The sequence below is a fragment of the Apteryx rowi genome, unplaced genomic scaffold (genome assembly GCF_003343035.1).
Source record: "Apteryx rowi isolate R43461 unplaced genomic scaffold, aptRow1 scaffold_976, whole genome shotgun sequence".
NCBI classification, from domain to species: domain Eukaryota; kingdom Metazoa; phylum Chordata; class Aves; order Apterygiformes; family Apterygidae; genus Apteryx; species Apteryx rowi.
In genome coordinates this window covers 184,929-212,177 of record NW_020451289.1, presented here as the reverse complement: position 1 = coordinate 212,177, position 27,249 = coordinate 184,929, and the positions used below count along the sequence as shown (strand labels likewise).

At 37.5% G+C, this 27,249-nt stretch overlaps 1 protein-coding gene across 3 annotated transcripts in view; it reads right to left on the bottom strand.

Moving 5' to 3' along the window:
- The window catches only part of RB1 (RB transcriptional corepressor 1), an 83,156-nt gene that overhangs the window by 4,258 nt on the left and 51,649 nt on the right, over nt 1–27,249 (bottom strand). For all 3 annotated transcript variants that reach the window (XR_003251783.1, XM_026054951.1, XM_026054950.1), the window contains exons 18-23: nt 4,030–4,148; nt 3,294–3,439; nt 2,421–2,566; nt 1,579–1,683; nt 432–545; nt 182–348 (exon numbers count right to left, since the gene is read on the bottom strand). Coding sequence is in view for 2 of the 3 variants with exons in the window: in XM_026054951.1 (XP_025910736.1) it covers nt 182–348; nt 432–545; nt 1,579–1,683; nt 2,421–2,566; nt 3,294–3,439; nt 4,030–4,148 (797 nt within the window). In the remaining variant the exon portion in view is untranslated. The remainder of the gene's footprint in view (nt 1–181; nt 349–431; nt 546–1,578; nt 1,684–2,420; nt 2,567–3,293; nt 3,440–4,029; nt 4,149–27,249) is intronic.

The window sequence follows — 27,249 nt, the reverse complement described above, 5'->3', positions numbered from 1 at the left end:
AAATGTTTAAGAGTAAGCCACGTTTAACAACACGAGACTCTAAATACAGGACACAAACTTTTAATCAGAAAAAATACAATAACCACAGACTATTAACAAACTACACTGAAGTTTTCAAACTTGCTTCCATTAAATCCCTACTGATAACTTTAATTTACTCAAAGAAATGTTTGTAACCAACCTGGACCTTGGAGTCATCTTTGTGGGTGACTGAAACCCATCAGAGAATTTGTATGGGCTCTTCAAGGGTGAGATGTAGATGTTATTTCCAGCAGGGACACGCCGAGGAGAATTGGAAAACTGGTAAGGGCTGCGAGGAATGTGTGGGATAGGTGACAGAGTGGGAGGCTGTAAAAATAATAAAAGGAGATTTTATTCTTTATGTGTTCCTATTCTATTAAACAATACTGAACACAGCTTACATAGCTTACCCTGTTGGAGGCATACTGCAAAATATTCGTTTTCAGTTTCTGCATAAACACTAAATTGTAGAAGACTATAATGGAGTCGTACTGTTCTTCCCTGATAAGAACACGTTTGAAAGTCTCCAGAGGGTGAGAAAATCATCGGGGGAGAGAAAGAAAAAGAAAAAATTACATTTCACAAGGTCATAAAGCCACTCATCTGTGTTAGATAACAAATAACATGGCATACGTATTGTCTACCAGTCACCATGACTGAAAAAAAAACATACAGAAAAATTCTTGGTAACACACACATACAAACCTCAGTAGAAGCACCTGCTTAATTAACTGGCCCCTTAGTACAGATGCAGTTCATTAGCACTGTAACATTTTCCAAATTTAAGCTTCATCTGCTTTCACACAAAAAGTTGTCATAAAAAGGTCTGGCTGCTGTGCACACCTTACGAAGCTAACAATCTTCCTTACTGACCTTACGTGGATAACATAGTTCTTTAGGTTTGGAGATAGAAGTCAGGGGTTTAGCCAAGACACACGCAAATATACAACGAGATTCTGCTACTAGAAGGACTGCTGCAGTTCAGTTACCTGTTTTTTCTACTGATTTAATATGTTGTGCAAAAACCTGAGTTCAGTAAGCCTTAGAAACAGAGGGGCATCTTTATGTTAGAATTAAGCCAGTGATTTTAATAAGCCTCCCAATACATACATATTTGATATATAACCTTATTTCTGTTGTAAGCATCTATAGAAAGTAACCTAAGTAATCTGCTCATCTCCCCTTAAATCTCAATGGGAGTTAGGTATTCATCAGAGGAAGCTAGGTTGCTTTTGAAAATCCTATTAGCACCTCATCTGAATCTCTTAACTGTTTAAGAATCTGGCCCATAGTCTCAAAACAGAACCATAAACTATTGTTTAGTATCTCTAATTAAAAAGGCAGAATCAACTTTGCTTTCTGAGGAGAGTTACCAAACAATTTGTGCCAGATGTTAAGAGCCATTTAGTATTCGAGCCAATTTTCCCCTCCACAAATGGAGACACTGTCAGGCAGAGAGGTTTTCTTTTGTTTGTACATGGAGAGAGAGACAGAAAGACAGAAACAAGTGTTCTTATAACTTTTTTATGGAAAGATAATATTAAAGAATTTCCATACCTCTTGATTTGTATTGGGAAGCTCCTTGTAGGCTGAAACTATTATTTTAAATCTAAGATCTACATTCTTTACTTTGCATATGCCATACATGGAACACATCATGATCTGTTAAAGAAACAAGAGAGAGACCATTGGGAATGCGGCAAATGAGTTCAGGTTCTTCATTTCAAGTTAAGAAATCTTACTTTCTCTATGTTCTTCTGCATTTACATGTTCTTCTTTTGACATAGAATGCAGTTTCAGCCTCCCTGAGAGCAATGGGAGCTTTGCTACAACTTTAAATAAGGATTTCACTCATGGTCATTAGGAAACAAAAGTAAAAGCTCAATTTATGAGCTTTCTATTACTGGTTGTGTTCTGCAAACAGAGGTGCAACTCAACATCACAAAAAATTCCAGAAAATGAAGTCAGTCAACTGTTCCCTTCATTTTTGAAAGGCCATCAACTGATTGGAGCTGATAATATCTTCCCAAATTCACATTTAAAAACCCATTTCACAAACTGCAGTTTTATGGCAGAATAAACAACACATTTTGCCTTCCAAAAGAAAATCAGTATTTTCTAATACAAACTAACAGAAACTTTCACTTTGCTTAAATATTTTCAAAATACTTATAAATTGCATTTCAGAGTAAGTAACTGCCAGTACTTTAAAAAAAAAAAAGAGGGGGGAGAAAGAGAAGGGGGGGATCAAATGTGGACTTCATTATCACATTAACATCTAAAGAGAAATAAAAACTCAGACTGTAATTTGTAATGGTTAAAGAATGTACAAGAAACATTTTGTTCAAAAGAAAGATCTACAGATTTTTAAAGTTATTTAAAAACTTTTTTAATGTTACCTGATCTAAGTGCCTGTCTCTCATAAGCTCATATTCATTTTGCAGTGTATGCTGGAAGAGGGTCCAGATCAGCGGTTCCAGGTCGGGATGTTCAGAGAGAAGCCGGTAAAACAGGGTATGTAATCGAAGATAGGCCAGTCGATAAACTTGAGAAAAAAACAGAAGAAAAATGAACTGCATTGGTAATAAGAGGTATACAAAGTAAGAGGAACATGGAGAGGACAGACAATGATTGAGTGTTCACTGTCTCCCACTACAAGAACTACAAGCCATCAAATGAAGGCTGTAAAAGCCAAGTTCAAAATAAAGGGAAAAATTCTTCATACAACAAGCAGCGAAGTCCACACTGAAAGATGCTGCACATGTGGAAGTTTACGTTGATTCAAGAAGAGCATGAACAAGTATTTGGAAGACAAATCCACAAGGGTTACTATGCAGACAAATCACAAAAGGCTCACGAATACTCCGGAGCTGAAAAAGTCAAAGCTGGGAAAGCATTCAGGAAAAGCATATATGCTTGCCCTGTTCCTAAACTTCCCTTGGCATCTATTTATGGCCACTTCTGTAAACAGGATTCTGTACTAGATCAACAGCTCTGAACCAACATGGCCTTTCTTACAATATATAGATAAGTTCTTGCTTTGAATTAATAGGGTGTAGAGTGCACGCATTAACCTGTGTTATTAAAATAATAAATAAATGATAATAAAATTATTTTATTACTATTTCTTTCAATGGCAGCTGAAGGTTTGTAAAGTGTGCTTATTATGGTTTTCTATTTTACTCTTCAAGGAGATTTTGAGCTCTAAAACCCGAAAAGGATAAGTAACAGGAGTTAACTGCACAATTTTAATATGTTCAGAAGCTACAAACCTTTTTTGTAGAACAGCGAGAGGGAGGTAGATTTCTGTGGTTTCTGTGTTTGGGAAGTCACAGTGACCTGAGCATCTGAAGTGGAAGTAGCATTTAGAGGGGGGCCAGATGCTTTCTTCTTTGGAGATCTCACAGGAGAAAGATACCTGGAGATTTGACATGTATTAAGTACTTCAACATCACAAGATGAATAAATGATTTTGTATTAATAATACTTGCACAAGCTCTTCCCTCTCCCCCCATTTAGAAGAAATGAATTGCTACCGTAACTAGTTATTCCCATATCATATAAAGTTAGAGGTATTGATTAAATACTACTCTTCCTTGCTGTTACAGCTCTAAACAGCAAAAGAAATAGGACAAAATGCTAGTGACAGCAGAAAGGAGGAGCTGCACCACCAATTTCTCTCACACACACACCTCCACTTACCCCTCTTTCAACTATATATTCAAGCTAAAAATATTTCAAGATATTTCTAAATAAGAGGACTTATTTATTCCTAGGCAAGTAAGATAACAGTTTGCAATTACAAATTTAATGGGGTTGGAAAAAATATTTCCACAATTGATTTAGTAAGATTTACACATATTAAAAGCAGCAAACTCAATGCACTGGTCAACGTAACTTGCATCACGCCTAATAAGTAGGAAAACAGAATACAAGTAAGTGGATTTTAATATTAAGGAAGAAACTAACTTTGCACTTCACTAGACTTCAAGCATGCACATTACTTACAGGTCTGCTGCAGTGTGGTTATGTTGGAGAGGCAGATTTAGAGTGGAAGCAGGCTCAGGCTGATCAGCTTGGCCTTCTCGTTCCTTTGACTGCTTGATAAGATTGAACAGAGGTGAATCCTAGAAAAATCATAGTAACAGCACATTATAATGAGAAGAGGTAATCACTTCAGACTCCAAAACAACAGTTTGATACTAAAAGACACATTAAAAAAAAAATCTCCACACATTTTGATTTTATGTCAATTATCAGTACTTTAGGCAAGGCAGCTAGAACAAGTCTGAACCTACTAAAAGCTAGGAGGCACCGAATGATGAAGGGATGATACAAGTGAAATGGAGAAGGACCTGACTGAAGCAACAACAGTATTACTTCTGATGTTAATAATAAACAGCAGTCTTGCAGAAACAAAATCTCAAGGCTTTTGCCATTTATTTGTCACATAAGGATTAGAATTATGCTGAGACAGCAGGACTGCATGGGAAAATATTTTTGCACCACATCTAGAATTAGTTTTGAAATTAGAGTTGCTGGTTTTAACATTTTCTTTAAAGAGGGATACTCATCCTTGACCATAATGTTGTCTTCCAATAATGCAGCATCAAAACTTAAGAACTAACAGAAGAACATCATCTTATTAAAAGACAGCTGCCTTTTGACAGTGGAAAGCAGTGTTAATAACACTGGGAACGAAGTGGGCAAAGGCAGACATTCAGCATTTTCCTCCAAATGATCACCTAAAAAACAGCAGTAAAACCAGCCTGCTCAACACTTTATACATAATTAATGTATCATCTGGTTGTCCAAAATCAATTTGCTCCTACATGTTACTAATATTAAAATATAATGGCACAATTCTGTAGCTACAATAAAGTAAGAATACAGCATGCATATAAAGCAAGCTGCAGGATGAAGACAATGAGAAGGCCTAGTAAAACTAATATTAAGACTTTTCTCGTTTAATCTTATTTCTTAAAGAAAAAAACCTGCAGCATTATAAATTCTTGCAGCTTTGCTGTATACCTCAAGATATTTGGACTCTTCCTTAAGAGTCTCAGCTGCTGGGGTCATATGATTATGAGACATTCTCAGTTTCCATTTTTCTTCTAAAATATCTAGCTTTCATGAATGCGAGCAGCAGCTTCAAAATTCATCACCTAAAAGCTCAGAGCAACAAGATGAAAATGACTTGAGATTTACAATTTCTTATATTGTGTAATTTTTAAGTTAAGATTTTGGCAATACTGGAGCCATTACATCCATAATAGAGAAACAACAGTTACTGACTCATAACCCCATAGTTGTTTCTCCATCATTTCTCAATCAGATCAGCTTTTGGACTTGTTTGCATCATCCTTCTCTGTATTTAGGAGCGCACACTTATCTCACTCGTTGCTTTCAGTGCCGCCCTTCCTGGAAACGCGCGGACGCGACCTTCTCCATTTCTCATTCTCCCAGCCACTTTGCTTGTTCCTTTTTATTATTCCCATCAGTGTTTCACTGTGCTCTGAAGAATCTGTTTCCTTCTTAGAGCAATCACTAATTCCTTGCAAAAACATCTCCTGACTCCTTGACCAAGAGTTAATCCAACTTCATCATTCATGTCACATTTCAACTGTTTACGACTGGAAAAATAATCTTCTCAGTGAAGCATCAGTAACAGGAAAAGGAACTGATACAGGGAAATGAGAGATCAAGAAATGGAAGCAAGAGTTTTGATTTTTCAAGTTCTCTCTAGAAACCAGCAGTTCCAGGGCCTCTCTCAACCCTGCTCTGATTTTCACTACACAGGAGTGCGATCAGGCAAGGGAATATAGCAGCTCACTGCCTACGAAAGGGATCTGCATGCTTTTACACCATTTTCCCTCTTCCTTTTTTTCCCCTTATTTGCCAGCTTTGATTGACTTACACAGAGGTCGAAAGACTATGTCATGCACAAGAACAGCAGAAAGTTACCATAAAGAGCAGATTTGAGTTAAATCAGCTCTGCAGAGAATCGAGCAAACATCAGAGCCACAACAGCCCTAGAAGACAGGGCAGCAACAAGACTGACATTGGGAGCAAAGTGAGAAGCGGGAAGGAGCAAAAAGGAAAAGGGAGTACAAGCTCTGCCACATTTAGTGACAACAGCCCGTTAAATTAGTTGATTTGTGCATGAAATGGTACCCTACAGGAATTTTTTTTTAAAGTTACTGCTTTCCATCAGTTTGAAAAAATTACAGCTAGCAAGAGGATAGTTCTAGCATAGAAAAACTACTTAGTAACTGAGTAGTAAGACATAACAAGTCCAATACATCTGTTTTTTTGGCTCCCCAAAATTTTAATTAATGCAGCAGTTAAAAGTGCATCACAATAAATGAGGTTTCATCACTTTGGCTCCAGCAGCGCTAACGGCAGCGCAGGCAGGCCAGCGTTAGTAATGGTGAGATGCATCAGAACACTGACTCAACACATCACCTTGGGCAAACCGAGGGCCACTGACCTCTGACAGCAGGAACTGTATCAGGGCTGGGATTGCAGGAGGTGGAGGAAAAAACAACAACAACAACCACCACCCTCACTATTTAGCCTCTGGACCTGGTGAAATTTAAGGCAAGCGTTCTGACAGTCACAATTTCCACCTCTTAGCTGACAAGTGCTTTAGATAAAGCCATTTCTGTTTTTGCCAGTGATGCCTACCAAAATCGCTTCCAAACGCAGAGCCACATATGGCAAGCGAGAAGCAGGTACTACACTGACAGAGCTGGTACCTCACAAAAACCAAGGGTATGCCATAAAGTAGAAACAGAAATACACCATAAAGTAGAAATAGCTTTCTCGAATATCTCTTCCCTCCACCTTAAAGAATCGATCAGTTATTGACGGCTTTAATTATGTACTTTCTTCCTTTCCTTCACCTTTAAACGTGAAAAATACTTATATTTAGCAAATCTGAAGTGCGTTCTGCAGCTTGCAGTGATTTTTCAGGGCAACATACTAACCACAGAGCTTATCAGCGCAAATTCTGCTCCACTTCAGTCACACTACTGGGTATTGAACAACCTACATCTCTCTCTCGAATGAGCAAAATAAGGTCAATAACATGACAATTACCAGTCCCCTAAGGAATTGTCATAAAAGAACTTTAACCCCAGGTCCAGTTTTATCTAGCAGGAATGTTTATTCAGTAACTTGCTTCTAAAGTGACATTACTCACACTACCTTTTAGAAATTTTATATTGCTTTTTAAAGCTTTCAGGAGGCACTTCAAGTCAACAGGTCATCTCCAATGCATTCCTTTCATATGGAGTTTGGCACAGCTTTATTTTAATTTAATGCTAAGTGATTGATGTTATTAGATACAGCCACAGAACAAATTTTGCTAGTAAAATTAAATACTGCTTTTCATTTGAAATTTCCATGTGATGGCTAAAGAAGCTCTAATTTATTAGTGTGAAAAGGGAGAAACCAATTAAGACCTAAAATTTCTCAGGGTCTCTTGGCATGGCATGAGATATATATTGGCTATGGCATGAAAACCAAGAATAAGGCTAAAATTTGACTCAATTCCCTCTTAAGCTAACCAAGGCTAATCGTAACTGCAACGGCAATCAGTTCTGTTAAACTTTGGTAAATTATGTAAGGGTTAATTAGGCAGCCTCTGCAGGACATTTCCCTGCAGCAATACCTGCATTGCAAACATCTGCAGAGATCTTCTCCAATCTGCAAGCTCCTTTTATGGACAAAACAGGCTGAATCTCTTGTTGGTTAATCTTTGTTTGGCTATGATGAAACTGCAGGATGCAGAAGTGCTTCCCAACTTCCTGACCTTTATATCAGCTGTGGCCCAACTCTGTGTTTAATTGGGCTTTGGTTTCCATGAGAAGATTAAGTGAAAAAGCTTTAAGTATAGAGAACAGCTAATCTGGTGTTAAGATGTTGGCCACTTTGACTACAGAGAAAGTCATTGAGCAATTTTACTCCTGGGCAACTGAAAGCAAACCTATTAAACAGTGTTAAATGATAGTTTACAGTATTTCAAACACTGCTTTTGTCTTTATTTTCTATTGCTTTATACTTCCATGCTTTATAATAATTTCCTAATCAAGTTTCCACTGTATTTCCACAATAAATTTTATTATTATGTTTACCACTAAACTACATATCTGTCTCTCTCAATGTCTTGCTACTTTGCTTTTCATAACACCACTACAAATTATTGCATCAATCAATCCAATACATAACATTAAGAATGTTTTTGGTAATACACTAAAAGCTGGATATGATTTTGCAATGCAAAAAAAAACCTGATTTGGAATTGACAACTTTTAAATGAAACTGCAAAGGCTGTATTGGAGCTATCAATTCACATTCACACAACAATTAATATTCAATTAATATTCATAATCATGGAAGAACTTAGGCCTGCCAAAACAATATATACTTCACAGTCTAAATTTAAACAATATTTACTATGGAAAAAAACATAATATTAAGCACAATGTTTTAACTTGTATGTACATAGCTTCTACTAAATGAGTTGCATTATGTAAATTATGATCTTATTAGGGCTTGTTTTTATAAAATTTATAAAAAAACAGTGACAACTGTAGTATTAAGGGTTTAATTCATTTAACAATACTGTCAGATCTGTTTTTAACTCCTTAAAGCAAATATATGTTTTTAATACAAGCCCTACTCCTGCTTTACTGGCAGGATACTTTAAAATCAAATGTAATGGTGATTTATAGAACACAATACTATCATTAAAGCTTTGTGAGAGTCTCCTTTTATGTAAATACCTAATGTGTAGAGGAAAGAAAAGCAGACAAAAAAACAATGACTGTTAATTAGTTTTGATCATTTGAGAGTGATATTTTAAAGGGTTTTTTCCTCCACACGCGAGAGGGTAGGAAAGTCAAACTAAGATGGAACTGATAAAGCACAAACTGAAGGAGTTCACAAATCACAAAAACGCCAATTGTTTGTTTGAAGTCTTTGACATAAAACTTGCAAACAGCTGATCTGAGTGTGGGTGTCCTAGCCTCAAGCCTATTAAGAATTTTCAAATTCAGTCCTTGCATTCCAGTTTTCTTCTATAATATAAAAATAGCTATTAAACTAGGAAAAGAGGAACTGCTCTCTGGTCTGGCACTTAGGACTCATCACGGAAATGGGAAATTGAATAGAGAGCCTGTTTTAGTGAATATATACATATATATTCATATGAATCACTAACATATCTCTAACAGGTGAAACCAAGACTCCCTATCACAAGTTATTTGAAAGCCTAGTGGAAAATGATTTCAAGCCTCTTCAGTCAGAGAAGAAAAGCCAGGTCTCCCATAGCTTGGATATGTATCTTAAACCTGTGTTGTTTTAAAGAAGGCTGCAAATCCATTACCTTGACAGTTTTGCAATAATCTAGCCTTCCCTACAAGCCTCCAGACAGAACTTAGTGAACTCTACTAGAATTCATAAATTATTTCAGAGCAATCAATATCACAGTTTTCCCATCCTTCCACTTCCAAATACGCTCCTCCCCAGATGGTCTTGTATTAACCAGTTCTCTACGTTTTACAAGTTTTCTCAGCAAAGGTTCATGGAGCCACCACGCTACAGGCCATAACAGCGTCATCAAGAGATATTTCCTAGCAAAGGAGCAGGGTGCACGTCAAGATAGCCCTCAGAAGCTTCTGAGAGGCCCACCTCACCTGCATCTTCCCTAAAGATTTGGGGAAAAATAGGGGAGAGATAAAAACAAGCCAGGAAGCATATCACAGCAACAGAAACAACTGATGGTCACTGTTAGATATTTGCAGTGATACTTGTTTAAAACAAACAAACAAACAAAAAAAAAAAAACAACCCACACCACCACCACCCAAATCTTAGCTAAATTAGAGTGAAACAAATTTGCAAAGCTTATAGAAACCCTATGAATTCCAGCAATCTCATTCTCTTCCCCAGCTTTTAAACTTTAACCACAAAGATACTAGAGTTTTTTGTGTTAAGATAGTGACTAATTTTATGGGTATGTTCAAAAATATTACACAGACTGATGATAATGCTCTGCAAATAGGTAAACTACTGACATAGCTATTGCTTTGAAGCACTGTAAACCAATCAGCAGATGAATACCGAAAAGTGAACCATGGTATTCAGGATTATTCCTGTTTACCCAGGCTGTGAGACTAACTTTTGAAAATTTGCTTTGAAAAGAGTTTTGAAAAACAGTTAAAAAACAGAACTACATTTTTTATTCAACTATTTTGTTTAAACTACTCAAGATGACACCAGGAGGCATTCTACTGCATGGCTTGAAGTATGTGCTTGCACCACTTTCTTCAATAGCTTTCCTACTCGAGACTTGCACAATTTTTATACTTTTTAATAAAAGAAAGGCTCGTTGAGTAACTAAGGAGTTAATATTCAGCACATTAAAGCCTTAGCTACACACATACTGTAAGCCAGCATTTCACCAAAAGGCACAGTCCCAAACTCCCCCATCAACCTGCTCCCTCCTCCTCACCATCTCCTACTGCTCTTGTGTCAGCAGAAACGTCTGTGTGGCTGCATGGAGAACTGGATCAGGGTTTTTGTTTCGGATTTTTTTTAAACACATTTTGGGAGGGGAGGAAAAGGGAGGGCACGTTCATTTTACATTCAGATCAACTCTCCCATCTAGTTCACCTTACGGCCACACAAGTGTTTGGCCACAGGAGGAAGACAGAAACGTGTGGCTGGAGGATGACTGAGAGCATCTTTCAGGGGCAGTACCAGGGGAAAGGCAGGCAAGTCAGTGCTCACTAATTCCAAGACTTCTCCTTGAAAGCAGTCGACAAGTCTGCTAACAGGGTGATCCTACAGACAGCATTATGTTCTGATCTCCAGAAAGGTTTTGACAGGTTCCTGCAGGAAAAGCTCTTTAAAGAAAATGCTGTCACAAGACAGATGGGAATGTAGTAACTGGTTAAAAGACAGATATCAAAAGTATGAATAAATGGTCCCTTTTCACAGTGGAGAGGTTATCAGTCAAGTCTCTCAATCTCTGCTGGGAGAGCTGCTGTTTAACATTCACAAATGACATGGAAAAGGGAGAGGCAGGGAAGGAAAGTTTGCTAGTGGCACAAAATTATTTAGTTTAAATAAGAAAACTAAAACTCACGGCAAAAAGAGCTTATGAAATTCAGTGACTAGATGATAAAATAGCTATAATATTCAAGGCTGATAAAAGCAAAAATAAAAAAAGGGGAAAAATGATGTTAGCTTTACATAAATAAAGGCTCTAAAGTCACCATTGCTCCAAAAAGAAATATTTAGTATCTCTGTGAGTAACTCTGAAAATGCCAACTCAATGCTCAAAAGTCAAGGTGAACTTACTACAGAATTACCAGCAAAGAAACAAAACAAAGAGTTATTATTATGCCATGGTATAATCAAACTGTCAAACTAAATTATCAGGCAATAGGATTAAAAGCCAAAACCAAAGTTTTTCATACAAGAGTTCAGTTGTGGAACTAATTACTACAAAACATCACAGATATGGAAAATATACTTTGTTCCAAAAAACAACTACACATGTAGATCCACGAAGCACTGCAGAACACAACAATGTACTGCGTATTTCTGGCTGAACATTATCTAAGAAAATAACACTGTAGGCTAGCCCAGCACTTATTTTTTCCCCCTAAGCAATTGCAACAAGTCTCTTCCAGATGGATCCTTGGGCTGAACTGGCAGCGGCTGCTAGAGAAACAGTCTTATCTGAAGTGATCAGTGTGTTTACTGCCTAGCTCCCTTTTGCAACCCTGCCTCCATATGACTAATTCTTGGACAAATCTGACCTCTCAAGACTTTTAAACTAAAGCCAAAAGCCTCAAAGAAGCTGAATCAATACCAGTTTGTCGCCCTCAGCACAAGAAATCACGTACAATACAGAAGGGGAGACCCACCCAATTTGAGCCATTTGACTGACGGAAATGCAGATGCAGTCAGCAACAAGATGTCCTGTCAAAACTCCTCAGCGGTAAACAGCCACCTTAAAGTGTGAAAACACTACAGGGTGCAAAGATTTTTTTCAGCAAAGGAAGTAGAGAAGAGATGTTTTAAAAGACCATTCGCTTAATTGACATCACAGTAGTGTTAATAATATTTTTATTGTTATTTCCACATACGAAAAAAAATTCAGCTTAGGAGCAAAATAGCACACCCAGGCTATTAATTTCATTCTCTTTACTAAAATAGGCATTCTGTGACCCCAAAATTGTTCTGAAAAAAAGTATGCAGTTACTATAGATAACAATCAGATGGTTACACCATCGCACTAAGAAGTTCACTCTTCCTAGCAGTTTCATTTCTAGCTGACTTGCACAGTCACAATTCTCAGAATAACAATTAAGAAAGGCAGTTACAGGAATTATTTTTCCCAGTACAAGCACAGACACGACATTCTCCTCAGATCTCTGATCTTCTAGCTGGCAAAATACTCTGGTCTAATTACAGAGAAGCATTAACATGTGGATGAAAATAAATTAGCAAAAATGACATGCTGATGAAAACACGCAACTCTGCCTGCCTCTGCTTCAGCCAGAAAAATATAAAAGTCTTATCTCTCATTTTCATTGCAGCCCATGCTGGAAAGCCGCTATTACAGTGTGTGAGCTCAGATTTTGCACGATGCATTGCAAAACACGATCATATTAAAAACACCAATTCTTTGAACAGCCAAAGTTATGACTGGTAATGTGCATCTTTCTAATGAAAAAAACTTTTAACAATAGTTTCCTTCAGGTACTGACAATGTGGTGCCTCTTTCAGATTTTCAGTTAAAGCTTTCTAACTAGTAATTCTGTTTCAAGTCTCATATTCTTTTCCAGTTTCTCATTAGCAGGGCAAATTTAGGCACAAGTCACTGACAATTCTCTCAATCCAGCTAAAGCAGTAAGTATGCTAGAAAACTTTGTAGACATCAGTTAAAAAAAGGTAGGACAGCGTCTTTCACCAACAGCACCAATGATTCAATGAATTATGAATTGAACAAAAAAGGATGCTACATAAATAAGCTGCAGAGAATGTGGATCTCCAGGATGAGCTGCAAATACAGAGAGACTAATTCTCTAGAAAATGGGCAAGCTTCTTCCTCTCCTAGCATTAGCTTAGGGAAGTTAGGTATTCCAAAACCATTAAAAGCAGACTGCTGCAAAAGCAAAAATTACTATAAATACTTTGCAATATGCTTCATAGAGTCTAAATCCAGAAAAATAGCAGAAATTAATTGGACTTCCAAAAATAAGCTGATAGTATGCCATGCTTCGCATTAAAATACAGCAACAAGAATACAAAAAGTGATCTATGCAGCAGTTTTACAGTGGTCACTTTTAGAAATACAGAATATAGACAAAAAAAAGAAGTTATAACAAAACTATCAGTGCAGCAAATTTTAGGCATAAATCCACCCCTTAAAGAGTTTTGATCTTAATTGGATACAGTGCTTCTGTGACTAACATTATGGAATACATCAAGCTTAGTTATCTCAGTCTACACCTAGTATTTGGTCAAGGCAGACAAAACCTGGCAGTCATCATGTTCTGATTAGCTTTCAAAGCAGAAACACATGCAGAGCTCCTGAGCACTTTGTTGACAGAATTTAACAACATGTCTGCAATTAACCATTTTTGCCTTACAAGCAGCTATTTAACCATCAGATAAAATATAATACAATAGAGCTAGGGAGTAGTGCAGTGGAAATTAGATTAACAAAAGAGAATTGGGGAAAAAGAAAAAGTCTTGGGCTGTGAAAACACTACTTGGTTTTCATTAAAAATACATTCTTCCTAGTCTGAAAATAAGAAATTGAATTTTGATAGTATGATGCAGAATTGTACAACACCTACTGCAGTAAAAGTCATTTGAAAAACACAAACTTTTCAGTAGCTTAAATCTGAACAGGTCTGAAACAAAGAACTTGAAGACAAAGGATATATGTATATATATTTTTTTACTATTATACCCATTTCATACTTACATTTTAGATTTCTTTTTCTAACAGATTTAGTATTTTAACATATACTAAATATTTTTCCTTCTGCGCTCTCTCACAGTTTTATATCTAATTCTCAAGAGGATATTACAGTGCTTTCTATTCAAACCTGCTGCTCTCCCTACCCCCAGGCTTCTTCCCGGTTATCATTTCACTTCCCCTCCTTCTCTTGAGGGCAATTTCACCAACAGTTGATCAACAGCATRAGTTGGCTTTGTCAAATACAAACTATAGAATTGTTTCAGGGTAGGTGTACAAATTTAAAATTAGTATGCATGCATTAGCTTTTCATAGATTTGAGACAGAGAAGAATGCAACTAATAGTTGTCAACAAATAAGCATCACTAAGAAATGGAGTCAGAAGTGTTTTACACACAAACATGTAGATTATCCATGGAGCTGTATATCCCGGGACCCTTGAAGACATTAAAGAAAACCTTAATGCAACACAATGTATATCTGTTATATAAATTGTTTAGAATTTTTGCCCTTTTTTGCTAGCTCAGCTACATCTTATTGTGTCACAAAAAATATAAGATGTAAAGGAACCTCCAGAAGTGTGTTTATGTTGTAAACTGTGGACAGAACTATGGCCATCTGGACTTCAGCAACACCTGCAGGAAGCTTGATCCAGCATTTCTAAAATTAAGTCCTTATTATTTTTCAGAAAATAATGCAAGACACGATATTTGGTGCTTTTCCTCATGGCCACACACACAAATCTTTTGAAGACAATCAGTGAAGGCTCTGGAGAAACAGGTTTGCTAATGGCAGAACATTTCCCCCTCAGATATTTAGAGGTAAATGATGCAGAAAATTACTGTTTTAGCATGCTTTAAGATACTTTGTTTCCAGTTGAACCACAGGGTCAAGCATAAATGCTTTTCTATGCAAATAAGATGTTTGATTTGTAAACACAATCTTTGATTACTTGATGGCATACAGGACATTTGTATAAAATAAGCTACTTTAATTCCCCTCAGCAGTTAGGGGAAGAGTAGAAAGAATGGCTGGAAATAATGGCATATTGTCATTCTGAATTATCTAATTAATGAATAATAGAAATAAACAGTGTTGCAGTATAGTCAGATGATGGCGCCACAGAATTTTTCTTGCAAACTGAACCTTCTCACATTTATAGCTTTCTTCAAGCTTGTTAAAAATTAGACTGATCTACTTATTTTTTCTTAGTTGTCTGAGGTATCTATGAACTTCCAGAGTACAGGGTAAAGATAAGTGACTTTAGAAAAAGCATATTTTTGGACAGAAACACTTGAGTACTAAAGTAATCAGAAAAAAGCAGGTAGACTGCAAGTCCTAGCGATGCTGATGAAAACTGCAGAAGCATAGAACTCTCACCACTTCTATTCGGATGATTTCATATGGATTTGGGAAAGTAATTTTAATCTTATTCATGTTTGAAAATCAGCAGTTATAGCACAGCGAAGATGTTTTTTTCTAAAATACTGCATACCCTGCATGCCTCACTTCACATTTGAATAGCGCCAGTGCAAAAGCTCCCCCCACTCAGTTGGTGAAAGCCTTTGCACTGCATCCAGTGAAGGACCTACATGCAACATCCAATTTTTGAGTGTACAGCCTCCTTCCCAACCCCTTCTGGGATCTAAAAGCAGAGTTTGATTTCTAGGCTCCTTGCAGGACAGGTGAGGACAACCAGCTGCCTCAGAAGCATGACTGGAAAAAGTCCTGCTGGCTGAGACGTACCTGGAGTCGGCACACATGTAACTGGAAGCTTTGAAAAACAAGGGTGCTCAGCTGAGAGATGGGAGTGCTGGTCTTGGGTCCTTATATGGCTAATGAGGAAACAACCCTGCTGGTATTTTAAATGGCAAAACTAAGTAGCAACATATCCTAAAAGGATTTCACAAGTCTCTGAACACATATGATGCTATTTTGTTTTGGTGTTGAGATGATTCTAGGTACAGGGAGCAGACATGTTTATAAAAATCAAGAAATTTGCCCGGCCTCTACCCTCTTCCTCGGTGCAACACTTGCTCATTACCTGCTTATCTTTCAGCTATACTTCTATTGTCACATAATCAAAAACTGCAACACATATAGAAAAAAATGCATGTGATTTCCCCTAAAGTATTAATGAGCGATGTTTTACAATAATACACGAAGCACACCTAACAACAAAGTAGTAAGATATACTTTATCTGATAAGGTATATTAAATAATCAAATGACCAAAACCTCCCTGCTTCCTGTGATCTCATTTAATTACAGACAGAAAAATGCATAATACTCAAATAACAGTATGTTTTCCCTACCAAAATTGTTCAGCTCTCAGTATTTCTATCCTGTGAGAAATTCTCAGTCATTTGTAAGCAGAACAAAAAAAAAAGTTTCAATGTTTCTGATGAAACAACTACATTTTACAAGTCTTATCCTGAGAAAACTGTTCTGCTCTAAGTTTTGCTTCAGAAATTTAAGGAAAATTAGATAAAATTGCTTCTAAAGAATTTTTCTAAAATTCAGTTGGCCTTATGAATATTTTTGACCTGCTTTTTGTAAGAAATTTCACTGAAAAATATTCCCAGAGAAAGCTTTGATTTTGCCAAAATAATGTTGTCCAACAAAAGCATTTGAAAGCCTTTCTGCTGGTGCTGGAGTCAAGTTTTGGTATCCCTTTTAGCAGTTTAAAAGTAAAAGCATACCTATCAGTGTTTTAAAAGGCCTTATACTGATTTAAAACCTGGTCATACTGTGCACTAGCAGAGCACCTGATTAAAATAAAACATCCGAACACTGTGTTTTACTGGAGTTGCACACAATCATGTCAAATTTGGGACCGTTTACTTTCTGCTGCCTGAGAAAATCCTGGGAGGTTTGCATGCCTTGGAAGCATTTCTCTCACTCTATCAAAGAATTTTAACCCGTCAAGCTTATGGAAGCCCCCCAAAACGTTTTGCTCTAGCCCTCAAACTTCAGAGTGTGTAAAGTTCACACGTTACGTAGAGCATGCTGCAATCTGAAATCTGTTGAATTTTACAGCTTCTCTTATTATTTGCACTTAGGCTTATGGAAAAAAAAAAAAAAAAAAAAACTTAGCTGCAGCCTAGCCATGTCTCCTAAGCCTACCTTTCAGACACGTTTTATTCTGAGCATTTCCTGCCATAAGCATGCAGGCCAGTGTTGAAACTCAGTGTGCTCAAACTGTACACGCGGGAGATGAAACTTGCCCCTCCTGGGCGTTGAGCCTTCAGGAGCACCAATGGGTTTGAGCACAGCTCTGATACAGGCGACTCAAAGGCGTTTCGATTGACATGTCTACGCAGGAAAAACAGCGCAGATGCACAGCACTGTCCGGTGGATTAATCGAGTCATTTCCAATCTCAGCTGTACGGCCAGCCCACACTTTTCACCTTCTCACCAGAAACCCCAAACCATTTTTGAGAAAGGCTGAGGGATGGGAAGAAAGGGTTCACTTCTTTGAACAAAAATTCTACTTTATTAGCTCTACTACAAATAATAGCTCTGAAAAGATTATCCTGAAAGAAGTAAACTGTCCATGAAATCTAAAAACCAGGCCTACCATAACATTTTGTTGCCCTTAAATAAGCAAAAAATATCTGCTCCAGAAAAATAACAGAATAAGAGTAGCACTGAAAAACACAAGTTGACCTTGAAAGCTCAACATGTTGCTTCTAGTAAGGAAACAGGCCGTTTTCATGCTGACTCACTCTTAGATGCATACATTAAGTTGTTTTCTGCATTTACGTGTTCCAGCATTTCCCTATCTCAAAGGAAGACGGACAGAGAACACACGGAAATAGCTCTGCCAGAAATTCAGAGAGGAATTACTTTGCTTCGGATGCAGTTTTACCCTGCTCTCCTTGCTCTCGCTGTAGACAGCGTGCCTACTGCTGCTTTTGGTTAGTGTGGCACCTTGTTACGGGCAGCTCCAGGATATCAGTAGAAATAAGCCAATATAAAACTTGTATGCAATCCGAAGCAAGTATATAAAGTATTATGCTCCAATGCATGCCCACAAGTACAGGAAGACAGCAAGGAGAAGCTTTACATATAAATGTCCCTGTTTAAAAAAAAGCATGTACAAGCCACCTCAGTTCAAATGCAGAAATCAATCAGTAGTTATTCTGAGTGCTTTGGTTTCGTTTGTTTTTTGTTTTTTTAACTTAAATATTTAAGGAAATGCCTTTTTTGTCTAAATGTACTATGAAGCAGATGCATCAACAATTAAGCCATAGCAAAACAACAGACCTGTTTTACCATTAACTTCCAAAGGAATTAAACACTAACTCAAGGCATTCTTGAAGTTAGACCCCCAAACAACAGGCTCAAAGAACCTGAGTTTCTCTCTCTGCTACCTGACTTTCTTCCTGTTTTAATTGCAGGCTACAGGAGGCACCTGTAGCATATTTGTCTGTGGCTTTCTAATAGTGTAAATTCATTGACAATGAGCCTTTAGACCTCAAAATGACAGAGGAAGAGGAAACCGATACCAATACTGAAAGCAGTCAACTGAAAATATCTACCCTTCTGAAGTCAGTAAGAAAACTGGTAGCATCTTCAATGGAATCTGGATCAGGTCTTGGGCATACCAAGCTGTCCTCTTAAATCACCCAGATTCACCTCTAATAGCAAAGCAAAGCATGATTAATGCACAGTCGGTCCTTATTACTGCTCATTTTAATACTCTTTTGAGGAAAAGTTAATCAGATATGTATTGCTCTTTTTTGTCACGTTATAACTATCACTATTTCAAACCATTTCTATGGAATTAAATTATAAGGTGGTAATACTGAAGCATAGATCCTGATGAGCTTAGCAGAGGCTTCTAAACCTCACATGGCCAAAATTAAGCTAATGCCAGGACAAGAGTCAAAACAATAAAGACTCAAAAGTCTCAAAGTTGAACACTCGAGCACAACACTTACAGTATAGTTTCACAATTGGCTTAAATCAATTGAAATGCATCAGTGCTTCCCTAAGCTGCACTTCCTCATCTGCACTTTCTGCTCCTTCTCTTGCTTTAATATTAGCCCAGCTACGACTGGGGAAACTATATGTTTGTCAGGACTAGTTTTCAGCCAAAGCATTTTCCTCATTCAACTGACTGCCTACATGCATTCGGCACAAGGGAAGCAGCAGGAGGAGGTAGCTGAAGGCAGGGCTGTACTATTACTTCAAGCAACAGCCCACATTTAAACTACTTTAAGTTAATCATAAAAACCACGTCGTTAGTGCCTGGTACACAGAAATATCAGAACCTAATGGATTCAAAAAGTACAGAGAGAGTTAAGATAAAGTGTACAGAGCAGAAATAGGACATTTTTAGTTTCCTAAATAACAGGCACCTTATCTGCTCCCTCTTATTCCTCTTCGCCACCAGCTCTCCCTGGTACCAACCAACTACCTTCCCCTCCCCCCCTTTTTTTCCCCCTTTCTCAGACAATGCAACTGCTAACTACTGAAACTTTCAGAAATTGTTCTTAGAGCTAACGCCTTTCAACACTACTGCTTCCATTTCAGATATGAAGGACTTGTGCAACCAAGTCAATTTTTTCCATCTATACCAGTGGACCACTAGGACCATCACAGAGAACACATGAGAAAAGTTTGACAAAAACTGGAAACTTAACTGGTATGCAAGACAGTATATGCTGCGTGCCACTACCTGGATCTCACTAAAATAACAACACTGAAGATATACTTGGAGGAATCTACACCCTGTTGCACAGACAGCTCACTCGAAATTGCAGAAGAGAGCTTCTGGTCCCAACACAGCTCCTTTTTCTGAGGCTAACACCTTCTTTTAAAGGACTTGCTCTCTTATAGTGTAAGAAATCCCTCAGGATGAGAGTGCTTGTTGTGAATGACAGACTTGGGGTCCAGTCTCCCTTTTTCTTAAACAGGCAAACTTACATCTCCTAGAAGAGTGTCATAACTCTTACAGGAAAATTATGAACACAGATGCAAGTGAAAATGGTTCTTTCATGACAAACGTTCCTTTGACCAAGCTTAACACCTCTGAAGAAGCTTAGCTAAAAGGCCCCCTCCCTCAATGCAAGATGTGATTTTATGCGAGCTTTGCATTCTTTTGTAGTAGAGATACAAAAGAGGAGGTTTTGGAGCTTTTGTATTGAAAAAGCTTTGTATTGAAACATTTTTACATGTGGACCGCAAAACAACTTGCAAACTTTCCAGGAGTCTGACCCATAGAAACAAAAATTTTGGGGGGCTTCCGAGTCTCGCTCAATACCTTCTAGGATTTCAGCAAAGAGAAGGGGGAGAAAAACATGCGAAGCACCTCCTTTGTCCCTCCTCCCAAGTTCTGACATTTGCTTTTTCACCTTCTAAGTATCATCTGCCTCCTGGTAAACAATGTAACAAAAAGTTCATGAAATCCTGAATTTGTGTTTCAAAAAACTTCAAAGTATGGGCTGAAACCAAAGAGCAGTGGTGGGGGAAGTCAATGCTATTTACCAGTACTAATGATATGCTAAGTAATCACGTAAGTGATCTTACAGTGCAGAAGTTAAAGTGGTTATTTGCTGACTTGCACTTTAGAAAGTAATAATTCTTCACATTAATCTCAAGTTCCAAGTTCTGCTTTTTGGCAGCTGTTTTCCCTAGACAAGCATTTTCATGTCAGTATTTATCTACACTAATTATAGCTTACCAGCTTGAAGGACTCTTATGAAACATTTTTTTCTCCCAACTTCCTACATTCCAGTTTTGTGAAGGAAACCAAATTAATACCATAGTTTAGTTTTTTTAAACTGTACAAACTCACATAAATCTCATTGAATGCCTATGGTAAATTCTTCCTACAGCTTCATAATGTTATCCCTTATAAAAACATAACAGTAATGTGACTGGGGGCTTTGTGCTGTCTCTGACAAGCAGAAGTTAAAAACCTCATATAAAGTCAGAGATCTCTAGTCTTTCTGTCAGGATTACAAGAGGCTGCAAGCACTTGATGAAGTGGCTGCAAGCAATTTGGCATAAAAGCGAAATGCATCTTTAAGAACTAGGTGGATGAATACTAGTAATCCTGACATGGCACCAGCCTACCTCTATCCTGGCAAGGGAAGAATACGCGTTGGGCAGAAACATAAACTGAAGATCTGAAAAAGAACAAGTAATTACCTCAGAACTAAATAAATTGGTAAATTTCTTTCTACAGTTGTTTCTTCCATCTCATTTCATCCTGTATGTTCCAAAATAATTCATGAAGCTTCTTCCATTTCCTTCCTCTCATTCCTAGTATTTGCTTATATGGCAGCTGATTTTTTTTTTAATTTCTTTCCTAAAACAGTCATGTTTTTCCATTTGCAAAGTGTTTTGACTAAGAATTTTCAGTCATAAAACATTTTGAAAATTTCTGCCAAATCCAATTAAGCTTTGAATTTCTAATCCTATAACTTACAAAGCATAAGCTTGAGTAGAGCCAGAATTTGCCAGAGTCTTAGGGAAAGCCATTTTACTTATTTCCTGTATGCAAAGTGGAGAGAAGTTTCAAGCACTGAAATTATTTCAGTCATATTTGCAAAGTGATTGAATAAATGCAAATTTCTTAAGTTCAAAAAATGCAAATGATAATTCAGGAACTCACGTATTTTGTTCTAGCTAAGGCACCTCTCTTCCTACCTCTGACATTTTAGAAATTCATTTGGTCCCGTTCCTGTCCACTCAAGATATTGTTGCTAAGACTGCTTGCCTAATCCTTTCTTCATTTTGTTTCCCTCAGAACAATATCAGCCTCCATTTTTCAACTTTGTTTTTACGATCCTTTATTTTTCAGCTGTTCCCTGATAAACCATTCATTCCAAAGACTAAAGAGGTTAAAAAGATTTAATGTCATCTAACTCCTACTAACCTGGTGTAAGATCAACCACACTTTTATGTCCTAACTGTCTGGTATCTCCAACACTTCCAGGTGAATGTTCCACACTGCTCCTTCTCCAAGGAATCTACTGTGGTATACATGAAATAGTTTTCCTGAACTAACCTATAAAGCACAGCTCCGAACATCTCCTCATAATATACCTGGGTACCTGTTAGAAACTGTCAGCTCATAGCGGATAGACTGTTGGCCCACACGGATTTCTTGCATCATTCTCGTTTGTATTAAGGATTGGCTGCACTAATTTTTGCAACCACGGTTTCTCACCAATACTAAAATATTTCTCTCCATTTTCCTCATTTTCCTAATAAGTTCTTTGGCACAGTCACTGTCCCTAACAACCATGTGCACAACGTCTAATAAATACACTGTGGGGCTTCTGAGGAATACTACAGTGCATAGCAGAAGTACAAGAGGGATTTTTCTATCATCTTCCAAAAGTTTCCTGCCTTGCCAAGTAGGCTCACTGAACTACTTCAAAGACTCAACTGAAATGAAGATTTGTTCTTTGTGCAAAGCAGTTTCTTCCTTAAAGTAAGAACATATAAAAGGGCAGAAGCTTAAGTTGGCAGTCCCTAACACACATATACATTGTTCATAACGACAGAAAATGAAAAGCTTAAAATTGAGGCTGGCAGGAAGACTCAAGTAGGTGTTGCATTTCTTATCTGCTCTTCTTGTGTATATCAGAGAAAGGTTGGGGCCACCATTTTAAAAGTATCAGATAACAAATGGACATGTTGACAATATTTTATCAAATCATGGCTTGCTTCCTCCCTATATCTTTATAATCACATTTAAAAAAAAAACAGCTTGCACATCAAAATTGTTTTTAGAACGTAAGCAAAAACTTCTGCTAGGACTTTCCATGAGTTGCATGAAAAATGGAACTCAAGAAACTTAAAGCAAGTATTTATCAGTCATCTGTTAGTGGCCAAACCACTACCATAACTGCTTATGTGTATTTACAATGCAAACAACCAAGCTGCATATTCTCTCACATCTATTTACATAATTATAGGTAAGCCTAATATGTTCATTAGTAGTAACTGGAACTTTGAGATCTCGGAGCTTCTTCTGCCATTAGACACTGCACACTCCTACTAGTGCTACTACAAAAACTCTTTTCAAACTTGCCGTAGTGTTTTAAAATTTTAATCCCATATTTTCACTAAGTGTCTCAACTATTCTGCTCAACAGAAACATAAAATAATGCACAGAATAAGCTGTGAAGTCTAAGAAGAGAATGCATTTTTAGAGTATTTCATTTCAGAAAATATTATACAACTCAGAACTTGTATGAGATTCTCCAAGAAACAATTCTGCACTTTTCTCCATCACCCTGTATAGGAAAAATTTCCCAAATCCCTGCTCCAAAAGCCTTTTTATGCAAGATCAACATGAAACAAGAAAAAATGTTGAAGAATCTTTGAAATACTATGAATTCATCTTTCTCATTGCATCTCTTAAGAAATTCCCCTGTAAATTWGAGTATTCAGAAAGCCTCAAGGAAAATCATAAATATTATGAAATTATATTATGTTAATGGATACTGTGATGACTGAACACAGTTCCCAGTAGCAGCACTTTGGATTTGAAGTTCCTGCTTCAAAGGAGAGGGTTCTAACTAGGAGAGCTAAGCAACAGAATATACTTATTTACATCTTTATTACTTGGAAAAAAAAAAAAATTAACCCACATATATTGCTTTTCCTTTCTGCTGATATCAGTTTTTACATACTATTCCTCAAATAAAAATATGTTCTTTATAGTCTACCTCTCTTTATAATATTGTATATAAAGGACAGTATAGGAAACAGCAAGGAAGAAGACTGTATAGAACTAACTGAAGTGATTCAAAGAAACTGCTTATTCATACATGGACATACAATAAATACTGGGGAAAAATATTTCAGAACTAAATATACAGCCCTATTGTCCTCAAATTTGACTAGAAATGGCATTTCTTAAAGCATGGTGATTGCTAAGAACAAAGAACCAAAACAATCCATTGTGCTTAAGCTGTTTAGAGACACTGCAGCAACAAAACACCTTAGCTATATATTTATTTGGTTTTGGATTAAAATCAAAAACTCCCTGTCCATGAATCCAAGAGGTGAGAAAAAACAGACAAAAAAGATCCTAGCAGCCTAAAATTATAAAAAAGGAGAGAAATTGTCTCCTTTTTTTTGTAAGTAGGAAAGGAGCAGTCATGTTTCCTATAAAGGAAATTCAAACAATTCTAAAAAGAAAAGAGAAGCATTTCAGACACAGAGAAATGAAGAACTCTCATTTTATTTGGAACTCCCCTTTCCCTTTTTTTAAGCAATTACACATACACAGAAATTATTTTAACTTAGAGAACACAGAAGGCTTGCATCACAAATACTTTAGCTTCCAATGTCAAAAAAAAAAAAAAGAAAGATTTTTGGCATCTGCATACTGGAACATAGCTAGCAAAACAAAAACAAATCAAGAAAACTGGTTTATAGAAGGAGAGTTAAACTTTCAGTAGAAAATATTTGGAGTTTTCTTCTAACTTTCACATGTAAGTGTAGTTTTATTTGAGATCAAAACATTACGCTAACAAGTTCCCCGACACCAATGAGTCTTTTACTCCTATGCAGAAGTTGTGCGGTCTTATAGCTTCCCTTTTAAACATGAATTGCTAGATAAAAATAGTTTGTTCACCATAAAACTCCTACAATGCTCATTTTAAGACTTGTCTGCATTGGAGATTTATTAAGGAAGTAAGAACATGAATTTTCAGTGCACTTAGTACTCTGCACTGTCTCTGTAAGCGGACAGTTATTGCACTTCAAGAACAAAGCAAGCCACTTACCAAAAGCAGTTTTACAGCAACTTATGAAAGTCTGAACAGGCAGTTACTGAACGGTAGCTGAGAAGGTAAAAGTTCCTATCCCTGCTTTCTCCGTAGCTACTTCCCCATATAATTAGTCAGTTAAATCAAGTGAAGTCTTTTAACAGATCCTTTTGCTTGGCAGGAATCTAATTTAAAAACAAAACAAAAAAAAACAACAACAAAAAAGAATTTTTATCTTCTTAAATATTTATCCCACTCACTAGGCATTGTAATTATCCCCAAACCATATTTAATAAAGGGTTCTCCTCCATCCAAGGACCTCAAACTGTTTTTAACAATTAAGATGGCTTCACATGCCAGTGAGGAAACGAATGAACTTTTACACAGCAGGAAAGCATAAAATCATAGAAAATTTGACCAAAGTTGGGACAGGAAATCTGCGGCAGAGCCATAATAAATTCCTTCCTGTACATACACACACTGAAACAGAAACTCCAAAAAATAAACTAGAGGAAAAATACTTTAGAAGCCATCACTAACCTGTGAAAAGGATTAAATAAATGATAAACAAACAGCCTGGGCAAAGAAAATACTGTCCTGCCAGGGTTTGTCTTCATTGCAGTGGCTAGCACAAGTTATTGTGCTGGCTTAAGCTGGCTTAGCTGAAGTGAGCACCAGCAACCGGACTGTGCTACAGTCAAGCCTCTGCAAGCAGTAACATTAGCCGAGTTACAGACTGACTGAGTTGTATGCTGCGCTGTGTGCATCCCTGGCAATCCTCATCTGTAACAGTGCCTGCTCCAGCTACTTCATAAGCACTGTAATAACACGGCTGTAGTAAATTCTTAAAGCTAAAGTTGTTTTTTCTCTAAAATAAGTTCAAAGTTCATGTCATCTTTGACTATAATTCCTCTTTGATTCTGGCACTGAAGATTAGAATAACCCTAGAGGAACATGCAACACTGGCCAGAAGAACTCTAAAATCTGGAAAGCCTTCAAATACCTGTTTTATTTCTATGAAATATTTCCTTACCACTTAACTTGGACGCCTGAATTCAAGGGGTCCTGCCCCCGTGTCCTAACTGAGAGCAAGCATCCAACTCTGTGACATCTGGGGGCAAGAAGAAGGAACCAACAGCTGAAGCAGCCGCTGTTTTGGCAGACAAACTTAGAGTTGCTCTACTAGCAATCCGCTAGGATTATAAGGCGCTTTCCTCCTGACCCTCTGCTCCATGCCCGAATACATTTGCCACACAAATCCAAGATCACTGGAGAGTGTAAGGAGTCCTAGATATCTAAACTCTGATACCTAAAGTCCTATAAGCAGAGCTAAGTGGTAACCAACAGAAGTGTGCAAAATCCGTTCACTGCAGAAGTGAGAGATGACTGACTTCAAGCATTTCATCAGTTCTCAGCTGTAAAGAGCTCACTCTCCCTTCATTGCCTCTTCAAAAGGAAGACAAAACCTGTTGATGGAAACGAAGTTGTTGCTAATCTAGCACTAGCGGTAAAAGATAGGTCCTAACTCATCCCTGCTTCTAATTTAGAAAGAAAGGCAGACTTTCATGTGCATCTCCCTTCAGTGGCAGCACCGTTTCCTTTAGAGAAGGAAATCTATAAACACACGCTACCTTCCCTGCAGCTGTTTCCTCCTGCCCCTCAGTGCCAAAGGAAAATTTGCCAGCGGGAAGAAGTGTAGGCAAGGTCATTACCACAGGAACTCTCTCCCCAAAGTAACCAATAAAGAAACATTTTTAAGCAGCGATGGGGCTTGCTTAAAGGTTTTCCAAATCTGACAGTACAGAGCCCAACATCTTGAAGCTTGAGCCAATAAAAGGAAAGCGTGCAAAGTTTCCCTCCTGGCTAGCACAGGAACTTTGCCAAAACGAAGGCTCCTAAAGACTTCAATGGTTACTGACCTGCTAATTCAGATTTTTCAGCATAGAAAAGTACACAAATGTACTAGCATGCAAATTAAAACAGTACTTAACTATTATCAGCCTAATCTAATCTAAGAAAAGGGGTCTGCAATTCTCCTTTGCCGTTCAAACTTCTACAATTAAGAGAAAATGAGTCAGATTGCCGACTCAGTCATAACTAATCACTGAAATACAATACGAAATTAAAACCTGACAACTTGGGGTTTTCATATTTTTCTTCTGCAGGTGGAAAACCCCCGCAGCTGAATGCTATTTCTGGAATGATATAAAAATCACTTATTTCTTGGACTGAAAGTGAGTATAAGGTGTGCACCCTGTTCTGGACAAACTACAAGTCCACTGAAAAGCTGCAGGGGCTAGAGAGAGCCCCAGGCTCAGCCAGGCAGCAGGCGCATAGACCCAAGCCCCTGGAATACAGCTCTCACTAACGCCCACGTTCTGAACAAGAGCGAGAGCACCGGCCGCAGCCGAACAGGGATTTGACCGACAAGGCGATGTTAAATTTTGGTACTCCGGGGATTTTTATTCTAGTAACTGAAC